The following is a 14,949-nucleotide window of genomic DNA, read 5'->3' as shown; positions in this document are numbered from 1 at the left end:
ACACTGTATTGTATTTTTAAAGGAGGATCAATTAGGAGATCAGGCCCCCCTAAATGACCCATCTCCCCTTGTATCCACTTGTTTGATTTTAACAACTCCCCCCTCTTCTGCGTATGTACGCATTTTTTATTACAAAATGAACCTCCCTCTCCTTGACGCATAAACTTTTCCAAACATTAAAAACAAAAAATTTTTTAGGTTATTCCACATATCTACATTACATAACATAATACTAATTTTTGAAACTATTAAAATTTAATGCTTTTGTTAAGAAAAAAAATAATCAAGTTTTAAAAGAGATAGCCAAACCACATACATACTCACTGTCTTAAAGGCCATAAGAGCTTAGGAGGCTACTTTAATTATGGTTACAACCCTCTTTCAACTCTATATCTCCAAAACATGGTACTACCAGGGATGTGGTGGGGATCAAACTTGAAACTTTTTTCTAATGAAGCAAGCACTCTACTGCATTTTAATTTTTGTTTTGTGATCTTGATTTCCGTTTTGTTGAAATAATGTTTTTTTTGAAAAGAAAACACATCTGATGATCACATAAAGTGCAAAACAGTTACACAGTTAATTCTTGATAACTCAAATCCAAGGAAAATGGTTTGACTTAATGTTTGACTAAAATGAATTCCTGTTAAGTCAAACTTTGGCTTATATGAGGTATTATTTCGAGTTAATGGGATTTTTTTTATTCGATGCTAAAGTATATGCATTAAATATAATACATAGTAATCCAAAATGTGAAATATGTTACAGTAAAAGAAGTTACATATTGTATTCAGTCTGTACACTTAAAAGATAACATTGAAAAAAGTTTAGCAACACAATGACTTTCATATTATTTGCTAAAAATTTTACCTCTATAAAGCTAGCGATCTTTTATTAAAAAAATTTATCAAAACTTAAAAATAAGTGATTTTTAAACTTTATTTCAAAAAGATTTATTTTGTATTAGTTTTATTATAGCACTATTTTACATCTAATAACGATTTTATTTAGATTTTTGTTTTGTTTTGTTTTGTTTTTACTTTTGCCTCATGATTTGATAAGCATCCTTTAAGTCTCAGCCACAGCCACTTTTACTTACTTTTATGTTGTACTATTGTAGTAAAGTATTCTATTTAGATTTAATTACAATTCTATTCAGATTTGAATAAAATGAAATTCATGAGAAATTCATTAGAATTTTTTTTTTCAAAAATTTCCTTCCCTCAACCAGGGGGAAGATAAAAAAAAATTTTAATCAAGTTATTTTGATTTCCTAATTTTCCATACAAAAAGTTCGAGTTAACTGAAGAAATTTGCTGAAAGGATTTGACTTTCACAGATAACTCAAACAAAGTTTGAGTTATCCATGAAATTTGAGTTTTATATATATATATATATATATATATATATATATATATATATATATATATATATATATATATATATAAAACTTTAGTGAGCAGTCTGATGCCATAATGAAATAGAGAGTTGTTGGGGATCTCAGTATATACATTGACTGACTTAATAAGGAAAACATGCAATTAGTGCCTCTACATCAACTAAGAGTTTGGCTTGAGGCAGCAATCATTTATTTATTATTCCTTGTTTTTTTCTTCTTTTTCAGAAAAACAATATGGAAAAAAGTCAGCAGAAAAAGTCAGCAAATATATATCTATATAAGCTTTAGTAGATTAAACTGGTAATGAGAAAATACTAATAAAATTACATTTATGTATACATTTATTGTAGAACACTCCCAACAACATTATAAATTATCTGTAGTACCAGATAATTTATTCAACAAGGCTGCTCAAAGTTTCATGTGTTTCCACTATAATCGAGTAAGTGAACATTCAGTAAAATGATAGATTTAGAAGACAAAGAATAAGCAGTGTTTAGAGTTGTAAAGTAAATTGTTAGAAAAAATAAAGATGGTATAGAAAAGGTTGTATCAAGAGCTAGATTAAAAAAAAAAAAAACTTATAAAAAAGTTTAATTGGAAGGTTTAATTGCAGGTAAGAAAGCTAGTTGATCAGTAGGATTGTAGTAAAATTAAATCAGCTATTCAGAAGGTTCAGTAGACAAATTTGCTAGCCTATTTGGCATACTAGCTGAGATGCTGAAAGCTTCAGGAGGGGAAGGTGTTCAGTAGGTGGCCTGCTTGGTTGGCCTGGGCATATACTTATGCATCAATTCAATTATCTGCCATGAAATCAGGTTTGAATTCTCTGACCATTCTTTTATGTGCTTTCATTTAGCACCTTTTCACCCAATAATCGTTCTCTTTGTTCTTTATCATTTTTCTTCTTTTTAAGACTGTAATCTTTTAGGTAATTAAGGTAATTTCTGCTCAAATTGACCAAACCTTTTATCTTTATCTCTTTGCCAATATTGTTGTTATTGGTGACTTTATTGCTCATCACACTAAATAGCTTTGTTCTAACAACAATGACCCTGCTGCCACTAAAACACATAAGTTCTTTATTTCTCAAATTCTTACTCAGATAGTTAACTTTGTGATTTGTTTTCCAGACAACCCTAATCACTTACCTTCACTCCTTGATTTGTATCTTGTCTCTGACCCTAGTTTGTGTTCAGTTTTTCTTTGTTCTCCTTTAGGTGGTTTAGACCATGAAATTTTCTTTACACTCACTTTATTATCGCATTAATTACTACTTGACTTCTTTTCAAAATCTTGAAATATCATTTGTTTCTCTGCTGATAAATGTACCTTCTACATAATCTTTTGGATCAAGGTAGGTATGGCAGCTTTTATTCCTTCTCGTTGGTTCCAAGTCAAGCCTTATTCTAATCCATGATTATCACATTCTTGTACAACTGTTATATGTAGTTGTAATCTTTTTTTCATCATTTTCACAAGAACAAATCTCTTGAGAACAAACATATTTTACTCTTGCAAGTAACCAATGTAAAAAAAAAGTATTAACGTTCTCAGTTTACTTAATCTCAAATCTTATATCAGAAGTTAGGTTCTAGAGAAAATCTTTAACAAAGCCATTAAGGGTAAGTTTAACATTCCATCTCAAATACATGGCCTTCATCTTATTACCTCTCCCAAGCATAAAGCAGAACTATTTGCGAAGAACCTTTTCTTTAATTTGTCTATAGTATTAATAATTAATATTAATAATAGTAATAATATTAATAATTGTCTATAACAATAACTATTTGCAAAAAACCTTTTCTCTAATTTGTCTCTCAATTTGAATGGGCTCACTTTTTCTGTCATTGCATTTAAACAGGTTAGCTTGTTGTTAGACACCCAAATTACTACAGCTTCTATTGCTAAAGTTGTTTCTCAATTAATCTTTTTTACTGCTCGTGGTCCAGACAACATTTTTGTCATAGTCTTTTAAAAGCGTTCTTCAGAATTATCTTCAATTCACTCTAAATTATTTAATAAGTGCTTGACAAAATCTTGCTTGCTGGATATTGGTAACTTTAGAATTTATAGAAATTTGGTTCCTATTTTTAAAAACTCTAAAAAACACTCTGACCCCACCAACTGATATTGACAGTCTTCTCTTTATTATTAACACAGTTTTTAAATCTTTATTCAAAAAATTTCTAACAACCCATTAGTCTAACAACAACCCATATTTAGTCTAATAAGTTACTCTTTGACAATCAATACGGTTTTCAATCATCTTGTTCTACAGATTTGCTAACTACTGTAACTGAAAGATGAGGTTTCCCAGATACACCTTTCTCTATATGGAAAGTATTAAGATTATTAAATCATTTCTTTCTAACACTCTTCATCCTTTCCAGTAATTTTTGAGATACCAAAAGGAACTATCCTTAGTTCTGTGTTGTTTCTTATTTACAATAATGATCTTCCTGACAATCTTACATCTAAAGTGACTCTATTTGCCGATGACTTAACCTTATACTTGTGTCTTGATAAATAGTCTTCACATTTTGACAGCTTAGAACTAGCAGCCTTCCTGTAAATTTTAACTCCAACAAAACTCAGTTATTTACTGCAAACAACTATTGCAATATTTTTGAAATTCCTATATTGATAAATGGCAATTGAGTCAACTGAGTCTCACTGAGTCCTCTACTTAACTTCTTCTTAAACTACCATTCACTACTCTCATGGAAACTATATATACAATCAATTGCAAAGTCAGTATCTGCTTAGGCTGCTTCTCTTTATTGGGTTCGCCATTATCTTACTACCAACTCCATTCTCTACTTCTACTAGCCTCTTATTTTTTGCTATATGGAATACTGATGTCATAGTAGGGCTGGTTCTTCTAATGATGCTTCTATTCTTAACAAGGTTCGAAGACACATTGTAAATATAGGTGGACCTGCTTTTGTACCAGTGTTTCACAGGAAGAAGTACGATTGCACGCAATTATATGACCACGCAAAAAATAATTTGTTTTGACGATTCGACCATGGCTTTTGATATATTTTTAAAATTCAAAAATGCACTATCAAAACTTACCTAAACTTATCTAAAAAAAAACTTTAAAAAAGAAAAAAATCTTAACAAAAGAGAAAATAAAAAAAAAACTTAACTATAGCAAAAACACAATATATATATATATACAACCCTCAGAATTAGGAAAAATAAGGTCATCTTTTTGAGGTCGGCAATAATTATTTGATACAAAGGTGTGACCATAAAACATAGAAAAGAGGTTGGCAAAAAATTGCCGACCTCAAACACTTTCAGGTCGGCAGTTAGGTTGGCATTGCTGAATGCCGACACTAATTCCGAGGGTTATATATATATATATATATGTATATATATATATATATTTATATGTATATATATATATATATATATATATATATATATATATATATATATATATATATATATATATTTATATGTATATATATATGCATAATGCAAGCACTTACTTTCACATCCCAATATTCCATAAATATATGAATAAAAAGTTGAAGAGTATTGTGATAGAAGATTAGTAAAGCTATCATCAAACTGGTTGTAATACATATCTTGGCCATTTATAATATAATGTGTCATTCTATTTATGTCAGTTTTATTAACTTCGTTTCCTACAGCACCAACATATAACAATCCTTTACTTTTAATGCGATTCTCAGTTTCTACTCGTTTAGTAAAATTATTTTCAATGTTCTCAACACCATCGGTGAGTAATATAAATATTGGAAACACATTTAGTTTTGTACAATTTTTTGATGCTGCTTCTGCTGCTAAGAGAGCATCATTTGTAGCCGTTCCACCATTTCTTTGTTGCAAAAGATTAATAAAAGTAAAAAAATCATTTTTATTGGTGATAGCGCCACATGAAGTTTCTAATTTAGGAGAAGTTCCATAGTTGACCAAAGCAATATCAATATTTGGGTTTAAACCAAAATCTGAACTATTAACAAAATTTAAAACAAACTGCTTTTCATTAACCCATTCTTGAGCACTGATACTAGATGAAGAATCCAACACAAAGACAAATGTAAAGTTTATACTGGAACAGGATTTAACTAAAAAAAAACACAAGTTTAATTCTTTAAAAAAATAATACATTTTTTATACAATTTAAATCTAAATACATAAAAATAATTTAAAAGTAATCATAATGATGAAAATAATTATAATAATAATAACAATAAAAATAACAACATTACAATAACAATAATAAATACAAAACATTTTGACAACAAGTCAACACATGTACTTGATTATATAATTTTCCCTTATTGCGTTTTTTGATTAAATCATCTATTACCTTAGAAAATGTTAAACAAGTTTATCAAATTCTTATAACTAATCATGTATATATATATATATATATATATATATATATATATATATATATATATATATATATATATATATATATATATATATATAATCTTTGCAAGTCATTTTCTTGTTATACGTTAAAATATGGGTAGAATTCAATAAATAGGGCTGCGTATAAACTTTTTTTAAAATATATATATATATTTTTTAATAATATATAATTATTTCGATATTTCGCTGATCTATCGTGATCAGCGTCATCAGGTATAATAAATAAAATAGTTACAAAGAAATCGTTATAGTAAAAACAAAACGTTAAAAAGATAACACTAAAAAGCAAATCAAACTTACCATGGCATGTTTTGGAATGTTCAGTTGCACCCGAACTGGACCATTTTTCTTTTAAGCTGTTTTTCTGGTGTTCAATACATCTCGATATCACCTTCTTTTTAATTTCACCAATGTATATCGAACCGCATGAACATTTTAGCTGGTATTCGCCAGGGTTTGTGTTTAGTGGTAGTTTAGTTTTATTGTTGCAAAAAATATTTTTTTAAATTGGGAGTTGATGTGAAAATAACCTTTATGTTTTGTTTTCGAAATTCTTTACGAAGTTTTGGACCAACAATTGGTATCCAAGGTAGTTTTATAAAGGGTTGGGTATCTAATGGTTGACATGTGGTGTTTTTTGAACCATTTTTTAATTAGTCTATAGTAATATTATTTAGAATGTTCTTGTAGAGGCCATTTTCAACAAATACGTCTATTAGAAAATCAATTTTTTTTTTGAACACCAGAAAAACAGCTTAAAAGAAAAATGGTCCAGTTCGGGTGCAACTGAACATTCCAAAACATGCCATGGTAAGTTTGATTGGTTGCACCCCAAAACATTATCTGTAGCCCCAGAATATCGAACTTGGAAAATCAGAGAGTCACTCGAAATAAGCAAAGCTAGGGTTCGACAGGAGTTGAGAAATGGTGATGTGGTTCTCAATCGGGATGACGGTGATAACGTGACAACTAAAACCTGGGGGCCATTTTTTAATAAAATCTGCTGACGTCAGTTATTTGAGAAAATTTTTTGTATTATGTTTTGGCTTTTTAGTGTTATCTTTTTAACGGTTTGTTTTTACTATAACGATTTCTTTGTAACTATTTTATCTATTATACCTGATGACGCTGATCATGATAGATCAGCGAAATATCGAAATAATTATATATTATTAAAAAATATATATATATATATTTAAAAAAAAGTTTATACGCAGCCGTATTTATTGAATTCTACCCATATATATATATATATATATATATATATATATATATATATATATATATATATATATATATATATATATATATATATATATATATATATATATATATATATATATATACTATAGCGCATTTATATAAGCATTTGCTCACTTTTTTTGCTTATCTTAATCAATATAGCTTTTTTAGAAAAAGAAGAAAAAAATAAAGAATAATGAAAGAAAAGATTGCTGCCCCACCCCAAACCCTCAGTCGATGTAGCAGTACTCCACTGCGAGTCAGGTTATTTGTCAGTTGATGTATGTACTGAAGCCCCCGGCAGCAGACTATTTCAGTATGACATCACACTGCTCATCTAAATCAGCAGTATAAGATTTGATATGGCAATCATGACCTAACTTCCACACTAAAAGTGTCTGAGGTTATCAATTATGTTGAGCAAAATAACTTCACCAAATTTTTTTCATTTAAAATATAAAAAGTTGTTTTTTATATAATGAAATATTACAAACATTTTTGTGCGAGTATAAGTATAATAAAATGCAACAACTTTCAAGTAAAAATGTAAAAAACACGTGCCAACCATTTTTAGCCAACCATTTTATCACTCAATAATGATCTGAACTTAAGTAGTAAAATGTTCAGCTGCACTTAGGCATCTTTTTGCTTCAACTGATGATGGTGGTAAAGACTTTAAAAGACAGTGCAATTTTTTTTGCAGTTTTGAACAGTCATTTGATCTTTCAAATACAGCCATTTCTTTTTTTGATAAAATTCAAAACATTTAAGAAAGCCTTTTTTATTAGATTTGAGTTTAGGGCTAAAAAATGGTGAAGCTCCTCAGCCTTTCATCTTAGCAACAACTTCAATAATTTTTATAATTTTACACTAGCACCAGCTTCAATAATTTCTATAATTTCTCCAAAAAGAGTAAAATCTTTTTTACAAAATTTATTGATATTAGCACTAGCTTCAATAATTTCTGAAAAAATTTCCCAAATGTCTAGCAGTTTTAATCTCATCAGTTTTTAGAATTAAATTGATCATTTTAGAAATTGAAATCTTATATGTTTTTACATCCAAAATTTAATCCAACTCTTTACCAAACTCATTAAGATAACAGAATTGAAGATTATCATATCTTAAAGATGACCTTTTAAAAATCCTTGCAATAATTTAAATTTTTTGAATATTGGTTTTAATTCCATCAAGCTCACATAACTCAACAGTTTCTTGGTTATGTGGTAATTCTTTCAAATTGAGAGAAGTTTGGTAATTAGTTTCACAATCATTATCATCAACATCAGCAGTGTCTACTTGTCACAACAAAACTCTTTATCTTCTATTAGATCATTCATATTTTTTACACCAATTATTGCCAAGTAAATTTCATGAGAAATACATAGTTTATGAGTTATTTGAGACAACCTACTGGTTTGACATACTCTGGTCCATCTGTAACCACTCCAGAAATACATCTATTAAGATTTAACTCAAAATCTTTAAGCTTTGTTTCAATCAACTTAAGATCATCTTTAGTTGTCTTTGAGTCAACAACTCTCATCATTCCAAGGTCTTCGATTCAATTACCTGACATGTGTAAGTTATATACATATATCTTTGATTTCTATTGGAAGTCCATTTATCTAGAGTCAATGAATATTTATCACCATTCTCAATCATTTTTTGACAATTTTTTATATTTTCTACTTTAAATGATAAAGTAATGCTGTTTTTGCTTGTTTTGCCTTGAAAGTTGAAGGACAATATTTTCCACTTGCCAATATTTTTATCCTTTGCTGAATTTAATACATTATTGTTATTAAGTTGTAAACAAACAAATAATACAAAGATATATAAACCACAAAGTGCAAATTTTAGTTTGTTTAATAGAAAGACAACTGTAGAAGTCTTTATTTGGACAGCACTTATCTATTCATTCATAGTATTATATTTTTATTTTTTGACCTTTTCATTATTTTTCATATACTGATCATATTTTCTCCTGAAATGGATAACAATTTTGGGTGATATAATTGAGTTAGGAAGTTTGTTCTATTTTGATGCTAATCTATTTGTAAAAATTTTTTTTTGCAATTCACAGTTTCTGACAAATTCTTTTTCAACTCTTGATTTATGTCCATGAATACCGGATGCTAGTCCTGATACATTGATCAATTGAGCTAGATTTAGGTTAATAAACGTTACTGACCCTAGTCCACTATTTTAAAATACTTGATAGCATCTGATCTGGTTCTTTTGTCTTCTAATGTTGTGATATTTCAAAGTCTCAGCCTTATCATTTTAACTTTCTGTGGCACTTTTTCAAGTGTCTCATTATTGCATTAATGATGTGAATGCCAAATTTAAAAAGAATACTTGAGATGTGGTATACTTTGTAAATTATATCAAACATTTTTTGTCAATTTTAGTAAATTTAGCATAGCATTCAACACATTGTCGGCTTTAAAAGCAGCGTTAACTTGCTGTTTCCATTTTAAACCACAAGATATTATGACACTGAGATCTTTTTGTTTTACAACAAAAGTGATTGGATTGTTAATAACTATACCTATTGTTTAGTTAAAATTTAAATTTTTTTCACAATGCATTAGTTCACATTTTTTATATATATATATATACTTTTTTAAACATAATCACTTCAAACAAGGCTGCAAGCAACCACTATTAGAGTTGGAAGTTACTAGAAGAGAAAAGAAGTTTATAAAGCAAGATAACGATTAACAGATGACTTTAAAAATTGCAAATTATAGGAATCAGGAAAACAAGATAAAGGGAGCAAATTCCAAAGAACTAATGTTCGAAGAAAAAAACAAGACTAACAAGAACTTTTGGACCACTTAGAAACAGTCACAGTAAAAGGATTAGACTTAATAGAATAACGATTAACACAAAAATGAATTTTAGTAGATGGCACAAGAGATGCTAGCTCTTTAGAGCAGAGCTCATTATAGTATTTATAGAAAAGAGAAAGAAAAGCAACATTAAGACAATGTGGTAATGGTTAATAGTTAGTTTAATGTTAATGGTTAATGTGTTAATGGCTAATGTGTTAATGGTTAATGGAGGTTGGCTGCAAAAGTAGGTACAACTATGTTTAAAATGCTTTTTTGCATCTTGTCTAAAAGAGAAAGGACATTATTCAAAGATCCACTCTAAATATGGCAACAGTACTCCATACAAGGGCAAATTAGAGATAAAGAATAGAACTGGGGTAAAAAAGTAGCAAGATGATAAAGAGATGCAACCTTAGCAGATGCTAATTTTGCAATGGATTTTATATATGGTTTCCAAGAAAGATTGAAAGTAAAAGTTAATCCTATAAGTAAAGAGTAGATGACTCATCGAGTACATTACCGTTCATTGAGTTTTATCTGAGTTAAGGTTTGGCTAGTGACCACTGAAATTGAAATACATTAACCACTGTCTCAACCATACATTGATGTCATCTAGTATTTTTTGTAAACCATGACAGTTTTCTAACGATTTTATTGATTCGATTAGTTTTAAGATATTTTTAAAGGCATTTTTATAGGTACTTTATTATGATTTGGGTGTCATTAATAAGTATAATAAATAGAAAAGGTCCTAATACACTTCTCATTTATATCGTTTATATTCTTTTGTATTCCTAATGGTTTCAAATAGTTTAGTTAAACCTTGATTTAATCATTTAACTTTTTCCATAAAATGCTCCACTCATTCACTTTCCATTTTTTATTTCCTAATAAGCAAAATTATATAAAAACTTCAAAAATAATAATCAATTACATAAAGAACATGTTTAAAAAAATTGATTTGAAAAAACTTAAAAATGTTGTCTTTTTTTATTTTTATCTTAAAAACAATAGTCTTTAGGCGATTATATCTGAAAAAAATATTTTTATGTAATTTGATTATTATTTTTATATAATTTCACTTCTTTTGAGTACCAGGTTGATATACTTTAGAAAAACTTTTTTTCAAAATATTAGGGACCTGTCTAATTTTTAAGGGTCTTGAGACCCCGTAAAAATATTTTTTATTCAAAAAAATTTTAAACCTAGTGTTTTTGTATTATATAGAACACATTTAGTTAAGTGCAGTAGAGCAGCAGACTATTCTAAAAAAAGTTGTTTTTCGAACCACCCTAATATATATATATATATATATATATATATATATATATATATATATATATATATATATATATATATATATATATATATATATATATATATATATATATTTACAGTATTAGAAAAAACATTTGCAACCAACATCGAACAATGCTAAAAAGTGTTCCTAATTCTAATGTCTTAAAAACGAAACGAACTATACTACCACAGCAAACAGTTCAGGATTCTGGAGTCATAGCATGCCATGACATAAGCAATCAGCTGACAGGTGAAAGCACACAGGCAGAATTTCGTTGACAAGTGCCATTTTGCAGCGGAAAAAACAAGTGCGACTTTTTTGGTTTGTTTCATTTTCTTAAGTCTGGTCCGTGTCAACGTCACGGAAGTTTTTTAACAATTAAAGGAAGTATCCAGAAGTTTCCAGAAGCATGCAGAAGCTTCCAGAAGTTTCCAGAAGAAGCATCTGGAAGCATCTGGAAGCATCCAGTAGCATCCAGAAATATCCAGAAACATTCATAAGCATCCAGAAGCTTCCAAAAGCATTGAAAAGAAGCATCTAGAATCTTTCAGAACAGGTTCACACAGGTTCATTTTACTATATAAGATACATGTAAATCGACATGTAATTCAGTCAGTATACGGAAGTCAATCAGTCAATATTATCAAGACAGTTTATCGAAGTGAGTTTTATCAAAGTGATTTATCGAAGAACATCAATACAAGAAGTGAAATACAACAAGTGTTTCATTACATCAATACAGTCCACATCCAACCAAGACATTGTGTTCCACAGAGCATTATTGTATCATCACAAGGTAAATGTAACACGGTAAGCCTTGAGAAGTGTGATTATTTATTTTTATTATTTTTATGACTTCAAGTGCAAAAATGGCTCCCGACAGTCTTGGATTGGAACTAAGAAAGAAAATTATTGGCGATTACGTAAATGGAATGTCACAAAAAAGTATTTGTGATAAATATTGCGTGAAAAAATGGACCGTATCAAGACTATGTTCCAAATATCGTTCTACAGGGAAGTTGGCAGCAGATAACAAAGGTGGAACCACTTCTAGAGAGGATTCTATTCTAGTCAGATCTGTCAAGAAGGATCCCTGGATATCATTACAAATAATGAACTTTGTGATGAATAAAACTTGAAGATCTTTGTCTCTAAACAGTTACATAGTTATTTCTCTAAATTGAAAAAATGCAGCACTTTTATATAAAGAAACTAAATTAGCATTATTTGGTTGCACTCGTTATACATATATATATACTCTTGCATGGTTGTTTTTAAGTTTTTACCATGAAATGTCAGTTTTAGGTTGTTTTTTTTTATTTTAAAGACAGGAAAATCTTTTTTACAAAAATTATTGATATTACCACTAGCTAATATCAATAAATTAAAAAATATTTATATAAAAAATAAAAGACAAATTGTAATTAAAAATATATTAAAATAGCTATATATGTGAATAATTTATTAGTTAGCTCAAGATGTTTTTATAAAACTGTAACTGTTAGTGGTTAGTTGGGTTTATTGCGAGCTTTGCAATTTTTTTAATGAGAATTTTTTTTCGCACATATAATATTTATGTATATGTTTGCGTATATAATGTTTGTGTATATAATGTTTACGTATATAATATGGTGATGACTTTTATACAACCTTGTTTCCCTGTATCATAATTTGATGAGCTTTCATTTAAGATTAAATAAAATATTACATTCAAGGCAATTTGATAAAAAAACCTCACACACAAAATGATTCTAAGAATTTTATTTATTAGCTTTTTGGCCAAATTTTTGAAGTCACTGTAAGCAGATACAAAATTAAACATAAGCTGTAGAGTCACATGCATACAACATTATATAGGATCATCAAACGCTCAAGAAAGTCAAATATTCACAATAATGTCATTAGAGAGGATGAATCTCAGTGGGAGGTTGCCCTTGTTGCAGCAGGAGTTGTGCAATTCTTGCATAACTTTGATGGTACACTCGCAGCACTTGTTGCTTCAGGCAATGTTGATTAGAGAGTCATCTGTTTTCCAGTGGGTTTTCAAGCAATTGAGAGCTTTTGGGTAGTCATTCAGAGCCTCAGATAGTTTTTCATGATCTTCAATTCAGAGCAATTGACTGCTGAACCAATGGCCAGCCCATGAGTAAGGAATGAATGAACAGATTTTACACAACCTGATCCGGGTTTCTGGCATCAGAATAAACACAAGAAGGACTAGAATGGCACAAGAGTTCCAGCATGCATTGCTGATGTTTGGGATTTGTTTAAAATTACCGAAGGGGATCTCATTCCTCTCAGTTAAGTCACAGAAGACACAAGTGAGGTGGTAGAAAAACTTCATGTCATCTCTCCAGCTGCCTGTTTCCTTATTCTCAGTTTTACCATTGCTGAAGGCTGCTTTCAATTTATCGTAATTACTCATCAAATCTTGCACAAAGAAATACTCGATGTTTGGTGATTTAGTCGACCCATGGAGCTTATTGTCCATGACAACGCGAAGAACGTGGTCTAGCACATGGTGCTGGCAACTGATGAACTTGGGTTTAGGGCGACCTTTCTCTTTGAACATTTGCTGCAGCCGAACAACAACGCCTGTCTTCTTGCCGGTACTCACGTTTGTTGTGTCGGCAACAATCATCACAACTGGTCCCAACAGGTTGAACTTCTCTAACACATCCTGGAGTCCGTCTGTGATTGTTTGATCTTTCCCATCTTTCAATTTTAGCGCAGTCAACTTAATTTCTTTAGATTCATTCTTGAGGACCACGGCGTAATATTCAAAGCCCTCAATGTGTTTGGCGTCAAAGTGTATGCTCCACTTCTCCAGATGACGCGTCCTCACCTAGTGTTTCTTCACCTGAGCAGCTCTCATGTAGATAGCCTTGTGGATTGCTGATTGACATGGGGTTGGGATTACAATGCCCTCACCAGAAAGCTGGTGGCACACCACTGCTGCTCTGTGGGACAACAGCTTTGAGCATGTAACAAGATGTCTTGCAATCATTGATGCTGCATTGTCATCCTCACAAGGACTGTCTGTATTGTTCAGGTAGCGCTAAGCTGGTAAGTATGGACACAGTTGTTTCCATTGCCCTCTTTCGATTGGATAGGTGGACGGTATTGGCACTAGCAGGTTTGCCAGTTGAATAACCAATTTGTAGAGGTTCTCATCCTTTTTGCACAACCATTCGCTTTTCATTTTGGTCATGTCAAACAACTCATTCAATGAATCAAAGTTTTATTTTTTTCCGCAGCGCTCATATTCTTTCAGAGGTTTTGCTAATTTTAGCTTGATCAGATATATGCGGGAAGTTCAACGTTTTGCTTCATAGGTCTTTAAGCTCTACAGCAATTAAACCAATCCTCTCTCTCCGTTCTTTGGCAGTAGATTCAAGAAATTTGAAGCATCCAATGACGTGGTTTTTCAGAGGCATGCGACTCTGTTTGCTCAAGGTTGCTTCATAAATTACCACGTTGCCTCTTCTTGATGGGGCTTGAAACTGGACTAAGTTTTTTGTCCAGGTATCCTTGTTCTTCTCCGTGTTAGAAGAGCTTTTGTCTCTAAAAGTCATCTTGATTTAAAGAATTTTCAAGTTAAAGATAAATTTTGTAGAAAAACATTATAATAAGCAGTGTCTAGTTCAGTTTAAAACAAGATCTAAGTTAATTTTTACATTTCTTACAAACTCAATCCAAAAAGAAGTTGGTTTACCAATCCAGAAAAATTGATTGGCTCTGTCGTCATA

General features: G+C 30.1%; 1 protein-coding gene across 5 annotated transcripts in view; it reads right to left on the bottom strand.

Moving 5' to 3' along the window:
• The window catches only part of LOC100200012 (uncharacterized), a 114,846-nt gene that overhangs the window by 8,372 nt on the left and 91,525 nt on the right, over positions 1–14,949 (bottom strand). For all 5 annotated transcript variants that reach the window (XM_065807362.1, XM_065807360.1, XM_065807364.1 and 2 more), the window contains one exon: positions 4,903–5,505. In XM_065807362.1, the coding sequence (XP_065663434.1) occupies positions 4,903–5,505 (603 nt within the window). The remainder of the gene's footprint in view (positions 1–4,902; positions 5,506–14,949) is intronic.

Source organism: Hydra vulgaris, chromosome 10 (genome assembly GCF_038396675.1).
Source record: "Hydra vulgaris chromosome 10, alternate assembly HydraT2T_AEP".
Lineage (NCBI taxonomy): Eukaryota > Metazoa > Cnidaria > Hydrozoa > Anthoathecata > Hydridae > Hydra > Hydra vulgaris.
The sequence above is the reverse complement of the archived record's forward strand: the minus strand, read 5'-3'. Positions and strand labels throughout refer to the sequence as shown.